General features: G+C 36.0%; 1 protein-coding gene across 1 annotated transcript; it reads right to left on the reverse strand.

The window, feature by feature from the left end:
- Positions 1-15,372: 15,372 nt before the first annotated feature.
- LOC107766114 (xanthotoxin 5-hydroxylase CYP82C4-like) lies at positions 15,373-17,180 on the reverse strand. Its single transcript, XM_016584844.2, has 2 exons — positions 16,171-17,180; positions 15,373-15,702 (listed from the first exon to the last, which is right to left on the reverse strand). Exons 1-2 carry the CDS (start codon positions 17,140-17,142, stop codon positions 15,373-15,375), a joined length of 1,302 nt encoding a protein of 433 aa, XP_016440330.2. The 5' UTR covers positions 17,143-17,180.
- Positions 17,181-18,336: the final 1,156 nt, after the last annotated feature.

The following is an 18,336-nucleotide window of genomic DNA, read 5'->3' on the forward strand; positions in this document are numbered from 1 at the left end:
CAATATAGTATAAATTTTATCGGATTCGATGTAGTCGATTTTACCAATTTGGTTAGGTCTTAACAGTTATTTTTGATTCATATAATGATGGGGAAGGCAAGGCAAGTGGCAAGTGGCAAGTGGCAAGTGGCGGAATTTATGAGAAAATGGCCATGTTTATATTTTGAAGCTCTTGTATAAGAACATGTTCTCCTATTATTCTTCATCGATAAAATTCGGTGAATTACTTGTTCAAGTCTTTTCTCTTCCTCTTAATTTATCTATTCATTCTTTTCACTTGTTTATTTAATGCCTCTATTTTAAGCAACTACATGTTATAATTTGTTGCATACCTGATATTGTTTAGGGAATAAACTCAATATAGCTAATATCTTGAATTGTTTTGGACAGACTTTACTAATCATCGTCACTGTTCTTTCCTTTATCTACTGAATATATTATACCACTTGAAAGTTTATAAACCAACAAGATTTTAAGCATGTAAAATCGTTTTTAGATTGACTATGACCATAAATTACAAAAGATATTTTAGCATGTTTTAAGAAATTGAGTTGCGAGTTTGAATCTTATTTCACTAACAAAAAAATACTTTTATTTGTCAAAACAACATGTAAGGTCAAAATCCCATTTGCTCAAAGAAAGGCCTAAAAGAGCTGAAAGCATCCATCTATAGTCACTGTCAACTCCTCAGATTACATTGTAACTCAGGACCAGCTCCTCCGATATATTGACATCTTGTATAAAGAAGATATACTTAATTAAGTGAAATTACGCTCAACCACCGAAGAAATATCTAAAAGAAATAAAATTTCTCAATTTTAATGCTCTCTCTATCCTTTGGAACTATTATTTTTTTAGGGTTAATGAAACATCTTTTCCTTTTACTATAGAACCTTTACATTTGAAAAGTATATAAGTACCACCATCACATATAAAGTTACCAATTAATGTTGATTTTGATGTTAGAAAAATGATACGATTATTACCTTAGCTGCCATTTTGCATTCTGTAAAGCTTTAATTTGTGTACGTAGATGTTTTTGGTCAATTACGATTGCCGTGCTACGCCTAGATGACAGAATAAGTTAAATCGAGTAATGATGTTATGTGGGGTCCATTCCCATAATGAAAAAAAAAAAAAAGGAGATTGTGGGGTGGATCCCCGTAATGAAGAAGAAAAAGATTGTGGGGTCCATCCTCATGAAGAAGAAAAATCTCCAAAATGCCAAAATTAGTAGTTGGTATCGAAACACATTTTTGACCAAAATTAATTTTGGTTACGACACTTCTTCCTATAAATAGAAGCTTTCAGCTTCTCATTTAATACACCAATCTCAGAGAAAAAATATATCTGAGAGTTAGAAAGAAATAGTGAGGTTTCACAGACAGTGTATAAGAAAATAGTCTGTGAGAAAAATAGAGAGTGAATGATATTGTAGTGATGTGAGAATATCAAAAGAGGATTATTTCTTTTGAGTGTTGTAGTGGTCTTTGGAGTATTTTTACTCGGGCCTACAAAGTGTAAATTCCTTACTATAGTGATATCAGTTGCTCCTCTCGGGGTCGTGGTTTTTCCCTTATTCAGAAGGGTTTTTCACGTAAAAATCTTGGTGTCATTGTTACTCTTTTATTCTTGTTAATTACCGTATCTCAGTGCTACATTATTATTCCGCTTTTATTACCGTGAATATTATTTTGGTAGGGGGTTTATTCCCAATAACAAGATACTAGGGCATAGGTTCTGCTCGTTCACAGAAATACTATTCACTGTCGGTAGTACTATACTCGGTGAAAAAAATATGTACGGAGTAAAGTACGAGGTAGAAAAATTTAACGGAGATAGCGGTTTCTCAACATGGCAAAGAAGGATGAAAGATCTGCTCATCCAATAAGGATTACACAAGGTACTAGATGCTGATTCCAAAATACCTCATACCATGAAAGCTGAGGATTGGGATAACTTGGATAAAATGGCTACTAGTGTAATCAGGTCGCACTTATCAGATGATGTGGTAAATAACATCATTGATGAAGACACCGCACGTGGCATTTGGACAAGGTTGGAAAGCCTACACATGTCCAAAACGCTAACAAATAAATTGTACCTGAAGAAGCAACGCCCTACACATGGGTGAAGGTACGGATTTTTGGTCATATTTAAATGTGTTTAACGGACTAATCACGCAACTCGTCAATCTCGAAGTGAAAATCGAAGAAGAAGATAAAGCCATCTTGCTGTTGAACTCGTTGCCATCTTCGTACGATAATCTGGCAACAACCATCCTGCACGGTAAGACTATCATTGAGTTGAAAGATGTCACATCGGCTCTTCTACTTAATGAGAAGATGAGAAAGAAGCCTGAAAATCAAGGACATACTCTCATCACAGAAGGTAGAGGCAGGAGTTATCAAAGGAGTTCGAGCAACTATGGTAGATCCGGAGCTCGTGGGAAGTCTAAGAACCGATCCAAATCAAGAGCTAGAAATGCTACAATTGTGATCAACCAGGTCACTTCAAAAGAGATTGCCCAAAGGTGAAACTAGTGGCCAGAAGAATGACGACAACACGACCGCCATGGTACAAACCAATGATAATGTTGTCCTCTTTATAATCAAGGAAGAGGAATGCATGCACTTATTAGGTCCAGAGTCAGAATGGGTGGTTAATACAACATCATCTTACCATGCCACACCGGTAAAAGATCTTTTTTGCAGATATGTAGCAGGTGATTTCGGCCTTGTGAGAATGGATAACACAAGTTACTCAAAGATTGCGGGGATTAGTGACATTTGTATCAAGACAAATGTCGGATGCACATTGGTTCTGAAGGACGTGCGACATGTACCTGATTTGCGGATGAACTTGATCTCGGAAATTGCTTTAGACTGAGATGGATACGAAAATTATTTTACAAATAAAAAGTGGAGACTCACCAAGGGATCATTGGTGATTGCAAAAGGAGTTGCTCATGGCACGTTGTATAGGACAAATACAGAAATATGCCAAGTTGAATTGAACGCAGCACAAGATGAGATTTCTGCAGATTTGTGGCACAAAAAAATGGGTCATATGAGCGAGAAGGGATTACAGATTCTTGCCAAGAAATCACTCATTTCTTATGCCAAATGTACAACGGTAAAACCTTGTGACTACTGTTTATTTGGTAAGTAGCATATGGTTTAATTTCAGACATCGTCTGAAAGAAAATTGAATATACTTGATTTGGTATATTTTGATGTTTGTGGTCCAATCAAAATTGAATCTATGGGTGGTAACAAATATTTTGTTACTTTTATTGATGATGCTTCACGAAAATTATGGATTTATATTTTGAAAACCAAAGATCAGGTGTTTCAAATTTTCCAGAAGTTTCATGCTATGGTGTAAAGGGAGACAGGCTAAAAGCTAAAGTGTCTTCGAAGTGACAATGGAGGTGAGTACACTTCAAGGGAATTTGAAGAGTACTTTTCGAGCCATGGGATCAGACATGAAAAGACAGTTCCTAGAACCCTACAACACAATGACATAGCCAAAAGGATGAACCGCACCATTGTGGAGAAGGTGAGAAGCATGCTCAGAATGGCTAAACTGCCAAAGTCATTCTGGGGTGAAGCAGTTCAGATAGCATGTTACCTGATCAATAGGAGTCCATCAGTTTCGTTGGCATTTGACATCCCAGAGAGAGTTTGGGCCAACAAGGAGGTGTCCTACTCGCATCTAAAGGTATTCGGTTGCAGAGCTTTTGCACATGTACCAAAGGAGAAGAGAACAAAGCTGGATGATAAATCTGTTCCGTGCATATTCATCGGATATAGAGATGAAGAGTTCGAATACAAATTATGGGATCCTGTAAAGAAGAAGGCCATCAGAAGTAGAGATGTAGTCTTTCGAGAAAGTGAAGTTTGAACTGCTGATGATATGCGAGAGAAGGCCAAGAATGGTATAATTCCTAACCTTGTTACTATTCCTTCTACTTCTAACAATCCCACAAATGCGACATGTACCTGATTTACGGATGAACTTGATCTCGGGAATTGCTTTAGACTGAGATGGATACGAGAATTATTTTGCAAATAAAAATTGGAGACTCACCAAGAGATCATTGGTGATTGCAAAGGGAGTTGCTCATGGCACGTTGTACAGGACAAATGCAGAAATATGCCTAGGTGAATTGAACGCAACACAAGATGAGATTTTTACAGATTTGTGGCACAAAAGAATGGGTCATATGAGCAAGAAGGGATTGTAGATTCTCGCCAAGAAATCACTCATTTCTTATACCAAATGTACAACGGTAAAATATTGTGACTACTGTTTATTTGGTAAGCAACATAGAGTCTAACTTCAGACATCATCTGAAAGAAAATTGAATATACTTGATTTGGTATATTCTGATGTTTGTGGTCCAATAGAAATTGAATCGATGGGCGGTAACAAATATTTTGTTACTTTTATTGATGATGCTTCAAGAAAATTATGAGTTTATATTTTGAAAACCAAAGATCAGGTATTTCAAGTTTTTCAGAAGTTTCATGCTATGGTGTAAAGGGAGACAGGCTAAAAGCTAAAGCGTCTCCGAAGTGACAATGGAGGTGAGTACACTTCAAGGAAATTTGAAGAGTATTGTTCGAGCCATGGGATCAAACATGAAAAGACAGTTCCTGGAACCCCACAACACAATGGCGTAGCTGAAAGGATGAACCGCACCATTGTGGAGAAGGTGAGAAACATGCTCAGAATGGCTAAACTGCCTAAGTCATTCTGGGATGAAGCAGTTCAGACAGCCTGTTACCTGATCAATAAGAGTCCACCAGTTCCGTTGGCATTTGACATCCCAGAGAGAGTTTGGGCCAACAATGAGGTGTCCTACTCGCATCTGAAGGTGTTCGATTGTAGAGATTTTGAACATGTACCAAAGGAGCAGAGAACAAAGCTGGATGATAAATCTGCTATCTGCATATTCATCGGATATGGAGATGAAGTGTTCGGATACAGATTGTGGGATCCTGTAAAGAAGAAGGTCATTAGAAGCAAAGATGTAGTCTTTCGAGAAAGTGAAGTTGGAACTGCTGATGATATGCGAGAGAAGGCCAAGAATGGTATAATTCCTAACCTTGTTACTATTCCTTCTACTTCTAACAATCCCACAAGTATAGAAAGTAGGACCGAAGAGGTTGCCGATCAGGGGGAGCAACCTGGTGAGGTTATTGAGCAGGGGAGGAAACTTGGTGATGGTGTCGAGCAAGTGGAGAACCCCACTAAGGAAGTAGAACAACCTTAACCTCTGAGGAGATCATTGAGGCCAAGGATAGAGTCATGTAGGTTCCCTTCCACAAAGTATGTCCTTATCAGTGATGAAGGGGATCCAGAAAGTCTTAAGGAGGTGTTGTCTCATCCTATTAAAAGAATCACTGGATGAAAGTCATTCAAGAAGAGATGGAATCTTTATAGAAAAATTGCACGTACAAGCTGGTTGAACTTCCAAAGGGTAAAAGACCACTCAAATGCAAATGGGTTTTTAAACTCAAGAAAGATGGAAATAGCAAGCTTGTTAGATACAAAGCTCAATTGGTGGTAAAAGTCTTCGAGCAGAATAAAGGTATTGATTTTGATGAAATTTTCTCACCTGTTATCAAAATGACTTCTATTTGAACAATCTTGAGCTTAGCATCTAGCCTGGATCTTGAAGTGGAGCAGTTGGACGTGAAAACTGCATTTCTTCACAGAGATTTGGAAGAGGAGATCTATATGGAGCAGCCCGAAGGATTTGAAGTAGCTGAAAGGAAACACATGGTGTGCAAACGGAATAAGAGTCTTTATGGGTTGAAGTAGGCATCAAGGCAGTAGTACAAGAATGATAACAACACGATAGGGGTCCAAGAATTACTAAAAAAAATCAAGAAACGTGCGGAAGCTAAAAGAAAATAAAGAAACAAAAAAACAACGAAAAATTAAAGATAGATTGAATTCAAGAAAGAGTTTCTTGAATTCAAGAAGTCTATTCTTGAAGTTGAATCCTAACAACAACAATTAGCTAACAAAGAACTAATCACCTTTGGTAGAGAATTAAAAACAAGAGATAGATTGTGAAACCCGACCCTTTAGAATAACAAGAACAACAATAAGCCTAAACTTATCACCTTTCTTGAATACCTAGAAGTGATCTAAGATTTCGAAAGTGTTTAATCTTACCACCTTAAGTTGAGTCTTGAAGGTTGAAGAATAAATCCAAGAGTAGCCACACACAAGAGTGCAAGAAAAATCTCACAATTTTTATTGATATTGTCTATAATAATCTAAAATCTAAAAACAAAGAAGACACCCCTTTATATAGATAGGAGGTCATGAAATTCCTACATAAAACCAAGGAAATAAAGTCCTAAACTACTTTGGACAACAAGTCCAAATACCTTAGGAAAAGGAAAAACACTAGGAAACAAAAACCAAGTTAATCTTGGAAAGTAACTCCAACAATCTTAGGAAAAGGAAAACATAACCTTAACTACCTAGGAAATCAATAAATCTAGTACCAAAATATATGAAAATAAGTTAAAACCAATCTTGGATAGAATCTTGAAAGTCGCAAACCAAACATGGATAGGATCTTGGAAACCTTGAAGGCAACTTGCAAGCAACTTGGCACCAACTTGTACCCAACTTCTATCACGCTTATTGAACCTTTCTTGGGCAGCAAGTAAGTGCTTTTTATGTTATAAAAATGTGGCTTCATGTAGGACTTATTGGGCTGCAAGTTTGGACACATATTTAGGTGCCAAATAGGTCCAATAGTGGCCTGATTTGGACCTTCTTCAGAGGATGTCTCTTGGGATCTAATCCACCTTTTCTTGGACATGAATTTGGACCATAAAATAATTATAATACCTAGACAACTCATATCCTTTATCCTTGAGCTCTCCATCCCAATTAACAACTTCTTTATTTGCACTTGAAGTCTAATGACCTTGTTTTGTAACTCTTTAGCTTGACATCTTGTTAAAGGCCCTCTTTGAGATTCCAAAGTTTCATTTTTATCCTTGAATAGATTTGAGCTTTCTAGGATGCTATCATTCCCCTCTTATTGAAGAAAATGCGTCCTCGAATTTTGACCTTGCAAGAAAAAGAAGTCACGCACTAGTAAATGGCATCCACGAATCTGAAAAAATGGTAGGAATAAAACAAGATAGTGACCACGTGTCCACTTAAACCAATTAAGCCTAATAGGTGTAAATACTCCTTTATAAAGCATATGGACATCATCATCCCAATAAAATTTATACCTACTTAGAGTTGTCCAATAAAAACCTCTCTTAGATGCACTATGTAATGAAATTTGCAATGCGATCTTGTCAATAAGGTAGTCCAAACATGTGCATGCCAAAGAAATTACAAAATATTGGTCATGCATCCATTTAACACAAGTATCTCTGCCACATGTATCAAATAAGACATTCTTATGATATAGCCAAGTATCAATTATAAATCCCATGGATTCTTCTACATGTAAGTTATTCAAAGAAGCACATAAATTCTCAGAAAGGTCAGAAGAACCCATAAATTCCAAAATACAAATTTTAATACATTCAAGCTCGTGATTATAACTTTTCCCAATAATATTCGCAACATCAATGGATTCTATATAATTTCTCAAACTGTCACAGAAAGAGTCATAGATAGGTTCATGAAAGAGTATTTGATCACTAACGTCACAATAATCATGCATATCCTCTTTAATAGTAGCAAACACTTTTACAGGCTCACAATCAACATGCCTAGAGGAATGACTTCCCATCAAACAATAAAACTCACATTCTAGCAATTTATTACATGAAAACTCATTAGACACTTGAATAAGAGAAGAAATAACATTTAACTCATTAGCAAGCCTCTTCTCATAAATTTCATGCCTCTTTCTACCAAGTTGAAATGCATAATCATCTATGTCATACTCAATTTCAAAAGGAAGCAAATTACTCTTGCACTTTAACTTAGATATTACAGTTAATGACTTGATATGCATCAAAATATCATCATCCACAAAAATTATAAAGTCACCAACATAAGAAATAAGAGTATAGTTCATTACCTCCAAAAATACCTTAGGTGTTCTAGGAAGGCCAAGAATGTGAATGAACCAATTATACATATCATACTTGGACTTATTTACTAATGGAACAATATCACATTGTATTCTTTTATGCAATGGTTCCAGCTTAGCAATGGCTTTAGGAAACTCCATGTTATAAACCTATAAATAAGAATTAAAATAGTCAAAAAGTTCAATAACAAAGAATTTAACCAAGCTTTTATCTTCCACCATCCAACAAGAATTAATTTCGCCTAATTCATGTTGGAATCCAATTGGATCCTTTGCCACCACTTCTCGTGCCTCACCTCTCCTTTCAAAAGGTCTTTCAACACGTGGCTGTACAAAATCACAAGAACTAAAACAAGAATGAGTTAATGGGTTAGGAAGTAAAGAAATTTTATTCTTGCTTATACTCTCTTTGGCTTTTATCACAAAACTAACTTTTCCCTCACCCTTAGCCTCTTTTCTCTCACTAAAGATTTTTTCTTCTTCTTTACTCAATCCCTCTTGTTTTTCTCTCTCTACCTCAAAGACTTTTCTTATCTCATTGCCTTCTCTCTTTTCTTTTCCCTCAAGATCACTCTTTTTCTCAGTTGATATCCCATTCTCTTCACTCAATACAACCTCTCCTTTTTCCTCTCTTGGGATGTCAACATGCACTCCTTTACTCCTCTCATTCTTTTCTCTCTCATATTTTTCCATATTCTCTTTAACAGTCTTTTCATCTTCATAAATTTGTGAGGGAGTCAAAGGTCCAAGAATAAGTTTCTTCCCGTTAACCTCAAAAGAGTATCTATTTTTTTCCATACTATATGAAGCTCTTCTATAGGCATACCATGGCTTTCCCAACAAGATATGATAATTATTCATGGGAATCACATCACACCAGATCGCATCCTCATACCTTCCAATAGAGAATAGTAATAACACTCTTTTATCTACCTTTACTCCTCTCAACATGTAGGGTTCAATAAGCTCAACACTAGGCAAGTTTAATTTTTCAACCATATAAGTGCTAATTGAGTTATAGCCAAACTCTTTGTCAATTCTAAGGGCACAAATCGCAAACATCACTTTAGCTCTTGTTTGAAAAATAATTTTACCACTGTCTTCCTTCCATTCGGTATACTGTAAGTTCGACTTTTCAAGTTGTTGAGTCATAACTCGCCTCCTTTTACTATAACTACCTGTTTGAAACATCTTGAACAAAGATTAGAAGAATTATGTATCTCTCAAATTTTGGCTTTTTTCCTCTAATGTTCTCGCCTCTCTTGCCTTTTTCCACTCAAAGCAACTCTTGGTCGTTAAACTTTAGATTTATTAATAAACCTTACTAGTCACAACCCTTAGTGATAAGAATGTAGAGTTAGAAAAAGAAAAGGAAAGTGAAGGACCAAACCTTGGAAGAATATAAATTGGTTATGTAGAAAAAAATAAGGAAAGAATTTAGGAAACCCAAAACCCACAAGAATAAGGAAAGAAGTTACCTTAATCTTCAAGAACTAGGATTCCCTCTTCTTGTTTTCTTTCTTGACTTGGAAACCAAATAACACTTGAATTCTACAAATAATAATGAGCCATAATGCTTTTCTTTTGGCTAATTTTTGTTTTTTTTTTGGGTGTTTTTATTTGTTTTTGGTTTTGTTTGGCTCAAGAACCTCCCAAGATTATCAATATTGAAATCTTGATTAGCCTATGCTCTGATACCACTTGATAACAACATGATAAGGGGTCCAAGAATTACTAAATAAAATCAAGAAACGTGCGGAAGCTAAAAGAAAATAAAGAAATAAAAAAATAACGGAAAATTAAAGATAGATTGAATTCAAGAAAGAGTTTCTTGAATTCAAGAAGTCTATTCTTGAAGTTGAATCCTAACAATAATAATTAGTTAACAAAGAACTAATCGTCTTTGGTAGAGAATTAAAAATAAGAGATAGATTGTGAAACCCGACCCTTTAGAATAACAAGAACAACAATAAGCCTAAACTTATCACCTTTCTTGAATACCTAGAAGTGATCTAAGATTTCAAAAGAGTTTAATCTTACCACCTTAAGTTGAGTCTTGAAGGTTGAAGAATAAATCCAAGAGTAGCCACACACAAGAGTGCAAGAAAAATCTCACAATTTTTATTGATATTGTCTATAATAATCTAAAATCTAAAAGCAAAGAAGACACTCCTTTATATAGATAGGGGGTCACTAAATTCACACATAAAACTAAGGAAATAAAGTCCTAAACTACTTTGGACAACAAGTCCAAATACCTTAGGAAAAGGAAAAATACTAGAAAATAAAAACCAAGTCAATCTTGGAAAGTAACTCCAACAATCTTAGGAAAAGGAAAACATAACCTTAACTACCTAGGAAATCAATAAATCTAGTACCAAAATATATGAAAATAAGTTAAAACCAATCTTGGATAGAATCTTGAAAGTCGCAAACCAATCATGGATAGGATCTTGGAAATCTTGAAGGCAACTTGCAAGCAACTTGGCACCAACTTGTACCCAACTTATATCACGCCTATTGAACCTTTCTTGGACAGAAAGTAAGTCCTTTTTATGTTATAAAAACGTGGCTTCATGTAGGACTTATTGGGCTGCAAATTTGGACATATATTTAGGTGCCAAATAGGTCCAATAGTGGCCTGATTTGGACCTTCTTCAGAGTATGTCTCTTGGGATCTAATCCACCTTTTCTTGGACATGAATTTGGACCATAAAATAATTATAATACCTAGACAACTCATATCCTTTATCCTTGAGCTCTCCATCCCAATTAACAACTTCTTTATTTGCACTTGAAGTCTAATGACCTTGTTTTGCAACTCTTTAGCTTGACATCTTGTTAAAGGCCCTCTTTGAGATTCCAAAGCTTCATTCTTGTCCTTGAATAGATTTGAGCTTCCTAGGATGCTATCACCCATCAGTTTGGGTCATGACAGGGTAACTGTAACTTACGGAAAGACATATTCTGATCCATGTGTATACTTCGAAAGGTTTTCTGACAATAAAATTTATTATTTTATTATTGTATGTGGATGACATGTTAATTGCAGGAAAAAATAAGGGACTGATCGCAAAGTTGAAGGAAGATTTGTCCAAGTCATTTGATATGAAGGACTTGGGCCCAACACAACAAATTCTAGGTATGAAGATAGTTTGAGAGCGAATAAGCAGAAAGTTGTGGCTGTCTCCAGAGAAGTACATTGAACGTGTACTGGAACGCTTCAATATGAAGAATGCTAAGCCAGTCAACACACCTCTTGCTAGTCATCTAAAGTTGAGCAAGAAGATGTGTCCTACAACAATGGAGGAGAAAGGGAACATGGCTAGAGTTCCTTATTCTTCACCAGTCGGAAGCTTGATGTATGCAATGGTATGCACTAGACATGATATTACTCATGCAGTTGGTGTTGTTAGCAGATTCCTTGAAAATCCTGGAAAGGAACATTAGGAAGCAGTCAAGTAGATACTCAGGTACCTAAGAGGTATCTAGAAATTTCATGCTCTAGTAGAAAGGGAGACGGGTCGAAAGCTAAAGCGCCTCCGAAGTGACAATGGAGGTGAGTACACTTCAAGGGAATTTGAAGAGTATTGTTCAAGTCATGGGATCAGACATGAAAAGACAGTTCCTGGAACCCCACAACACAATGGTGTAGCCGAGAGGATGAACCGCACCATTGTGGAGAAGGTGAGAAGCATGCTCAGAATGGCTAAACTGCCTAAGTCATTCTGGGGTGAAGCAGTTCAGACAGCCTGTTACCTGATCAATAGGAGTCCATCAGTTCCGTTGGCATTTGAAATCCCAGAGAGAGTTTGGGCCAACAAGGAGGTGTCCTACTCGCATCTGAAGGTGTTCGATTGTAGAGCTTTTGAACATGTACCAAAGGAGCAGAGAACAAAGCTGGATGATAAATCTGTTATGTGCATATTCATCGGATATGGATATAAAGTGTTTGGATATAGATTGTAGGATCCTGTAAAGAAGAAGGTCATTAGAAGCAAAGATGTAGTCTTTCGAGAAAGTGAAGTTGGAACTGCTGATGATATGCGAGAGAAGGCCAAGAATGGTATAATTCCTAACCTTGTTACTATTCCTTCTACTTCTAACAATCCCACAAGTACAAAAAGTAGGACCGAAGAGGTTGCCGATCAGGGGAGCAACCTGGTGAGGTTATTGAGCAGGGGGAGCAACTTGATGATGGTGTCGAGCAAGTGGAGAACCCCACTCAGGAAGTAGAATAACCTTAACCTCTGAGGAGATCATAGAGGCCAAGGATAGAGTCATGTAGGTGCCCTTCTACAAAGTATGCCCTTATCAGTGATGAAGGGGAGCCAGAAAGTCTTAAGGAGGTGTTGTCTCATCCAGAAAAGAATCACTGGATGAAAGTCATTCAAGAAGAGATGGAATCTCTATGAAAAATTGCACGTACAAGCTGGTTGAACTTCCAAAGGGTAAAAGACCACTCAAATGCAAATGGGTTTTTAAACTCAAGAAAGATGGAAATGGCAAGCTTGTTAGATACAAAGCTCGATTGGCGGTAAAAGGCTTCGAGCAGAAGAAAGGTATTGATTTTGATGAAATTTTCTCACCTGTTATCAAAATTACTTCTATTTGAACAATCTTGAGCTTAGCATCTAGCCTGGATCTTGAAGTGGAGTAGTTGGACGTGAAAACTGCATTTCTTCATGGAGATTTGGAAGAGGAGATCTATATGGAGCAGCCAGAAGGATTTGAAGTAACTGAAAGGAAACACATGGTGTGCAAAGTGAGTAAGAGTCTTTATGGGTTGAAGTAGGCATCAAGGCAGTAGTACAAGACGTTTGACTCATTCATGAAAAGTCAAACTTACACAAAGACATATTCTGATCCATGTGTATACTTCGAAAGGTTTTCTAACAATAAATTTATTATTTTATTATTGTATGTGGATGACATGTTAATTGTAGGAAAAAATAAGGGACTGATCGCAAAGTTGAAGGAAGATTTGTCCAAGTCATTTGATATGAAGGACTTGGGCCCAACACAATAAATTCTAGGTATGAAGATAGTTCGAGAGCGAATAAGCAGAAAATTGTGGCTGTCTCAAGAGAAGTACATTGAACGTGTACTGGAACGCTTCAATATGAAGAATGCTAAGCCAGTCAACACACCTCTTACTAGTCATCTAAAGTTGAGCAAGAAGATGTGTCCTACAACAATGGAGGAGAAAGGAAACATGGCTAGAGTTCCTTATTCTTCACCAGTCGGAAGCTTGATGTATGCAATGGTATGCACCAGACATGATATTGCTCATGCAGTTGGTGTTGTTAGCAGATTCCTTGAAAATCCTGAAAAGGAACATTGGGAAGCAGTCAAGTGGATACTCATGTACCTAAGAGGTACTATAGGAGATTGCTTGTGTTTTGGAGGATCTGATCCAATCTTGAAGGGTTACACGGATGCTGATATGGCAGGTGATCTTGATAATCGTAAATCTACTACAGGATACATGTTCACATTTTCAGGGGGAGCTATGTCATGGCAGTCGAAGTTGCACAAGTGTGTTGCACTCTCTACAACTAAAGCAGAGTATATTGCCGCTACTGAAGCTAGCAAGGAGATGGTTTGGCTGAAATGGTTCCTTCGAGAGCTTAGACTACATCAAAATGAGTATGTCGTCTATTGTGACAGTCAAAGTGCAATAGACCTGAGCAAAAACACCATATATCATGCAAGGACGAAGCATATCGACGTGAGATATCACTAGATTAGAGAAAGAATAGATAATGGATCTATACAGGTCTTGAAGATTTCTACAAGTGAGAATCCCGCAGATATGCTGACTAAGGTGGTACCAAGAGACAAGTTCGAATTGTGCAAAGAATTTATCACCATGCACTCAAGCTAGAAGTGCGGTGTTACCCCCTTTAGGTGAATGTGTCCGGAGGGGGAGATTTGTGGGGTCCATCCCCATAATGAAATAAAGAAAAAAGGAGATTGTGGGGTTGATCCCCATAATAAAGAAGAAAAAGATTGTGGGGGTCCATCCCCATAATGAAGAAGAAAAATCTGCAAGATGCCAAAATTAGTAGTTGGCACCGAAACGCGTTTTTGACCAAAATTGGTTTTGGTTACGACACTTCTTCCTATAAATAGAGGCCTTCAGCTTCTCATTTAATACACCAATCTTAGAGGAAAAATATATCTGAGAGTTAGAAAGAAAGAGTGAGGTTTCACAGATAGGGTATAAGAAAATAGTCTGTGAGAAAAATAGAGAGTGAACAATATTGTAGTGAGGTGGGAATATCAAAAAAAGGTTATTTCTTTTGAGTGTTGTAGTAGTGTTTGGAGTATTTTACTTGGACCTGCAAAATGTAAAAATTCCTTGCTATAGTGATATCAGTTGCTCCTCTCCGGGCAGTGATTTTTTTCCTTATTCAAAAGGGTTTTCCACGTAAAAATCTTGGTGTCGTTGTCACTCTTTTATGCTTGTTAATTACCGTATCTCGGTGTTATGTTATTATTCCGCTTTTATTATCGTGAATATTATTTATGTAGGGGGTTTATTCCCAACATAAGAAACATGTTACTGGTCAGTTACAATTATCTTATTTGTATAAAATGAGAAAATAAGTTGAATACAACAATAATGTTAAACATTTTTGGAGACATGTTTTTCTTGCCACGTTTTTACAAACATATAGATAATATCATTTTAGTCCCTCAATTATTGATAAATTTTTGACTAGGTACTTTTAACCTTCAATTCATGAGAATATGTGTTTCGATCCCTTTATATAGAAAATATATTAAATTTAAATTATTTTTAGAATTATATTATCATCAGATATGGAGTAACAATGCAAAATTAATATAATGCACATGATAGTCAAATGATGTAACATGTATAATTCGTTAAACTTGTGAAAATTTACAAGCAATACGATCAAAGTGCATATTTCAGTTAATTGACAATTAAATTCCTTATCACAAATGTTTATACTTATGACAAATGTCCACTGTAACACTAATAGTCTAAATTGAATGAACTAAAACAAGTTTTTAACTATGGTTAAGATAATTGAAGTACATCCATATTTTAAAACATAAATATTTTTATTAAGTATAAGGAATCAATAACTTCTCCCAACATTAATTAATATTTTGGTTCTTGACATTTGAACCGTAAACCTTTTAAAACACACGTTATAGTTATTTGATAGTGCTAATTAAGCATACATTAGTCATTTGACTAATTATCACACTCGAACTGCATATCCTTTGTTTTCTTTACTTGCTCAAAGACTTTGATAGAGTTCCATAGGCAGCCTGGGAGTAAGAAGAGGTTGAGTGCCTTTTCGAATATGATACTTGCCAACATAACAGTCTTCTATAGCCTCTCGAGGTCCTGCCAAAGGACCAGGTGGGTACAAACGTAATGTTTCTTTTACTATGGCTTGTAGATATTTCAGGTTTTTTATGTCGGATTCTTCAACCCATCTGTTTCTTCCTACGTGCTCATCTAGCTCATCTTGGGCTATTTTCAGTATGCGACGGTCATTCATTAGCAGAGAAAGTGCCCATATTAGTGTCTCCGCAGTGCTCTCTGATGCAGTCATGATAAGTATCTGAGCAAATACACAAGTAAATAAGACGATATATAAGCAAAACTATTGGAGATTTGAAATGAAAATTACTCCGCTATCTTAATAAATTGAAAGATATATAAAATCTTTATAAATGATACAACATTAAGCACTCACTGTCGCTGTGGTATTAATATAAAAAACAAGATCTAGTTTAGACGTTCTGTCCCATTGAATATCAAATATGCGACGAATATAAAGTACTTCCTCTTTCTGATAATTTAGTTGTACGCACATAGAGTTTTGACAATCGGTTTTGTCAGTGTTCAATATAATGTTAACATAGATTAACAAGTCTGATCACTCTTTTTTCTGCATTTATTTAGCTATAAGTACAACACATGCGACAGATGGGAATATTTTGCATGTGAAGTAGGTGGTTTTTCAAATCAAAGAATTAAAAGAAATTTTGTGGAACACATTGAAATGAAGCGATAAATAACAACTTACCAATGTCGTTGCCTTGATAATGGCATCACGGTCGTATCCAGATACACTGGCTTCCTCTGGAAGAGTTGAAAGCATCACATCAATAAAATCAGATTGGTGATCATCTCCAGTAGTACTATTATCACAATCTTTTCTTTTCTGGATGTGTTCTTTTAACCAGATATCAAAAACACTATCAACTTCTTTAAAGGTCTGCTTCATGGCTTTAATGTGGCCACCAATATCCATCCATTCAAGCGATGGAATTACATCCGAAACAACGAAAGCTCCACCAAGAAGCAACGCTTTCTTTATTGATTCTTTGAATTGCATTTCCTTTGTTCCACTCTCTTCATTAACACTGCTCGAAAATCGCTTCCCAGCAAGCATTCTAATGATTATGTTGCACGTTATGTGCTCAAACCAGCTACTTAAGTTCACTTGTGTTGGGAAATTATTATTATTATTACAGAACGAGTACAATTCTTTAATACAACAATCCACTTCCGATGTACGGACATGCTTCAGTTTCTCAAGCCGGCTATTGGTGAAGAGTTCAAGAGTCACCATTTTGCGAATTTCACGCCAATATGGTCCATAAGGGGCCAACGCAAAAACAGCATCATTGTAAAAGTACTTGCTTAGTGTCATTTTCGGTCGACTTGCAAATATTTTGTCATTTGTAGTGAAGCAATCTTTAACCATTTCCCAACTGCTTACAACAAGAGCCGGATGGGTTCCTAGCTGAAGTTGAAAAATGGGTCCATATTTATCAGCCAAGAGTCCGAGGGTTCGACAAACGGGGACCTGGCCACTAAGAAGATGGAGGTGGCCTATGAATGGCCATGCACTTGGAGCTTTAGGTGCCCAAATTGATGATATACTACTACTCTTTGCAGTACTAGCTCTGTTTCTAATTTTGTATGTGTGAGCAACAAAAAGGGCTAAGAACCAAAAAATCAATAGTGCTAAGAAATGAGAGAGAAAATGCATGTTTATTATTAAAGGTAGTAGAATATTTGGAACTTCAAATTTTAGTAGCTCTCAAGGGTTACTACTAAGGAGATCAGAGTCTTTTTATAATTGAACTGAGGCGTTCATGGGGTTAGAAATTTCAGATTTTTTTTTTTGTTGGTTAAAATTAAAAGAGAGACCACACGTTTGACATCTACTTTTGAACTGAATACCTAAGACCTGAAGTACTGAATATAGTCACTGGGACCTATGTGGCTTTTTGTTTCTTCTAACAATTCCACTTAATGTTGCTGCATTCTTTAAATTCCAATTGACTTTGAGTTTTGAACTCCAAACTTATGTATTATACTTAATCACATAAGAACATTTTTTAAGGAATATTAACCAAAAGGCGATAGATATTAGTGTAACAAACTTTTCTTTTAAATTTTGAAATAAGCTTTCAATGAAATTTTCTTAAATTTTGACGAGCTTACGTAAAAACATTAATAAAAAGAACGAAAATGATATTTTCGCTGCACGTCAATTTACTATGATTAGTTTCATGAGATCATTTAATTTTTATTTATTACACCAAAGTTACTATACCTTTTGTTTTTTGGTTGTTACCTAAGCTAAGTATAACAGAACTCACGAAACTAAGTTGAGTGACTCTCTGTGATATTTAGGCATAGTTAGAGTGGCCATCTTTCGTTACTAAAAAAATTAGTATAGTGATATTTTGGTACAATAATATAAAAGTTAAATAACTGGTCCCGGAGATTAATTACCCAGTTTACTCATTTGGTTTATTCACTTGTCAGTTTTCGTACGAATAGCCGATTACCAAATTAAAATAGATTTATTAGTTTGCTCGATTTTTCTTTGCCTTTTTGTTGTGAGATTCACTATTATGTGTTTTAACTCTTCTTTGTTGCTTCACGATTACAAATATTTTGTCTAGAAGTTGATATATCAATTGACTTATCGAATTGCTTCACAATTAGGCTTTTTTTTTTTTATTATATAGTTGGTTGTATGGCTGTCAAATGAGCGGGTTGAACTCATTTTTGACGGGTCAAAATGAATTAAGTCAATAAATAGACGAGTCAATAACCAACCTAAAGTTATTTGGGCTGAGATGGACTGAGTCAAGATGGGCTAAAACTTGGGTCATAGTGTAACCCGCCCAACTCTTACCTAGCTTTAATTAATGTGTGTTGTTTTCTTATA

Source organism: Nicotiana tabacum, chromosome 19, assembly GCF_000715075.1.
Source record: "Nicotiana tabacum cultivar K326 chromosome 19, ASM71507v2, whole genome shotgun sequence".
In the NCBI taxonomy this organism is placed as follows: domain Eukaryota; kingdom Viridiplantae; phylum Streptophyta; class Magnoliopsida; order Solanales; family Solanaceae; genus Nicotiana; species Nicotiana tabacum.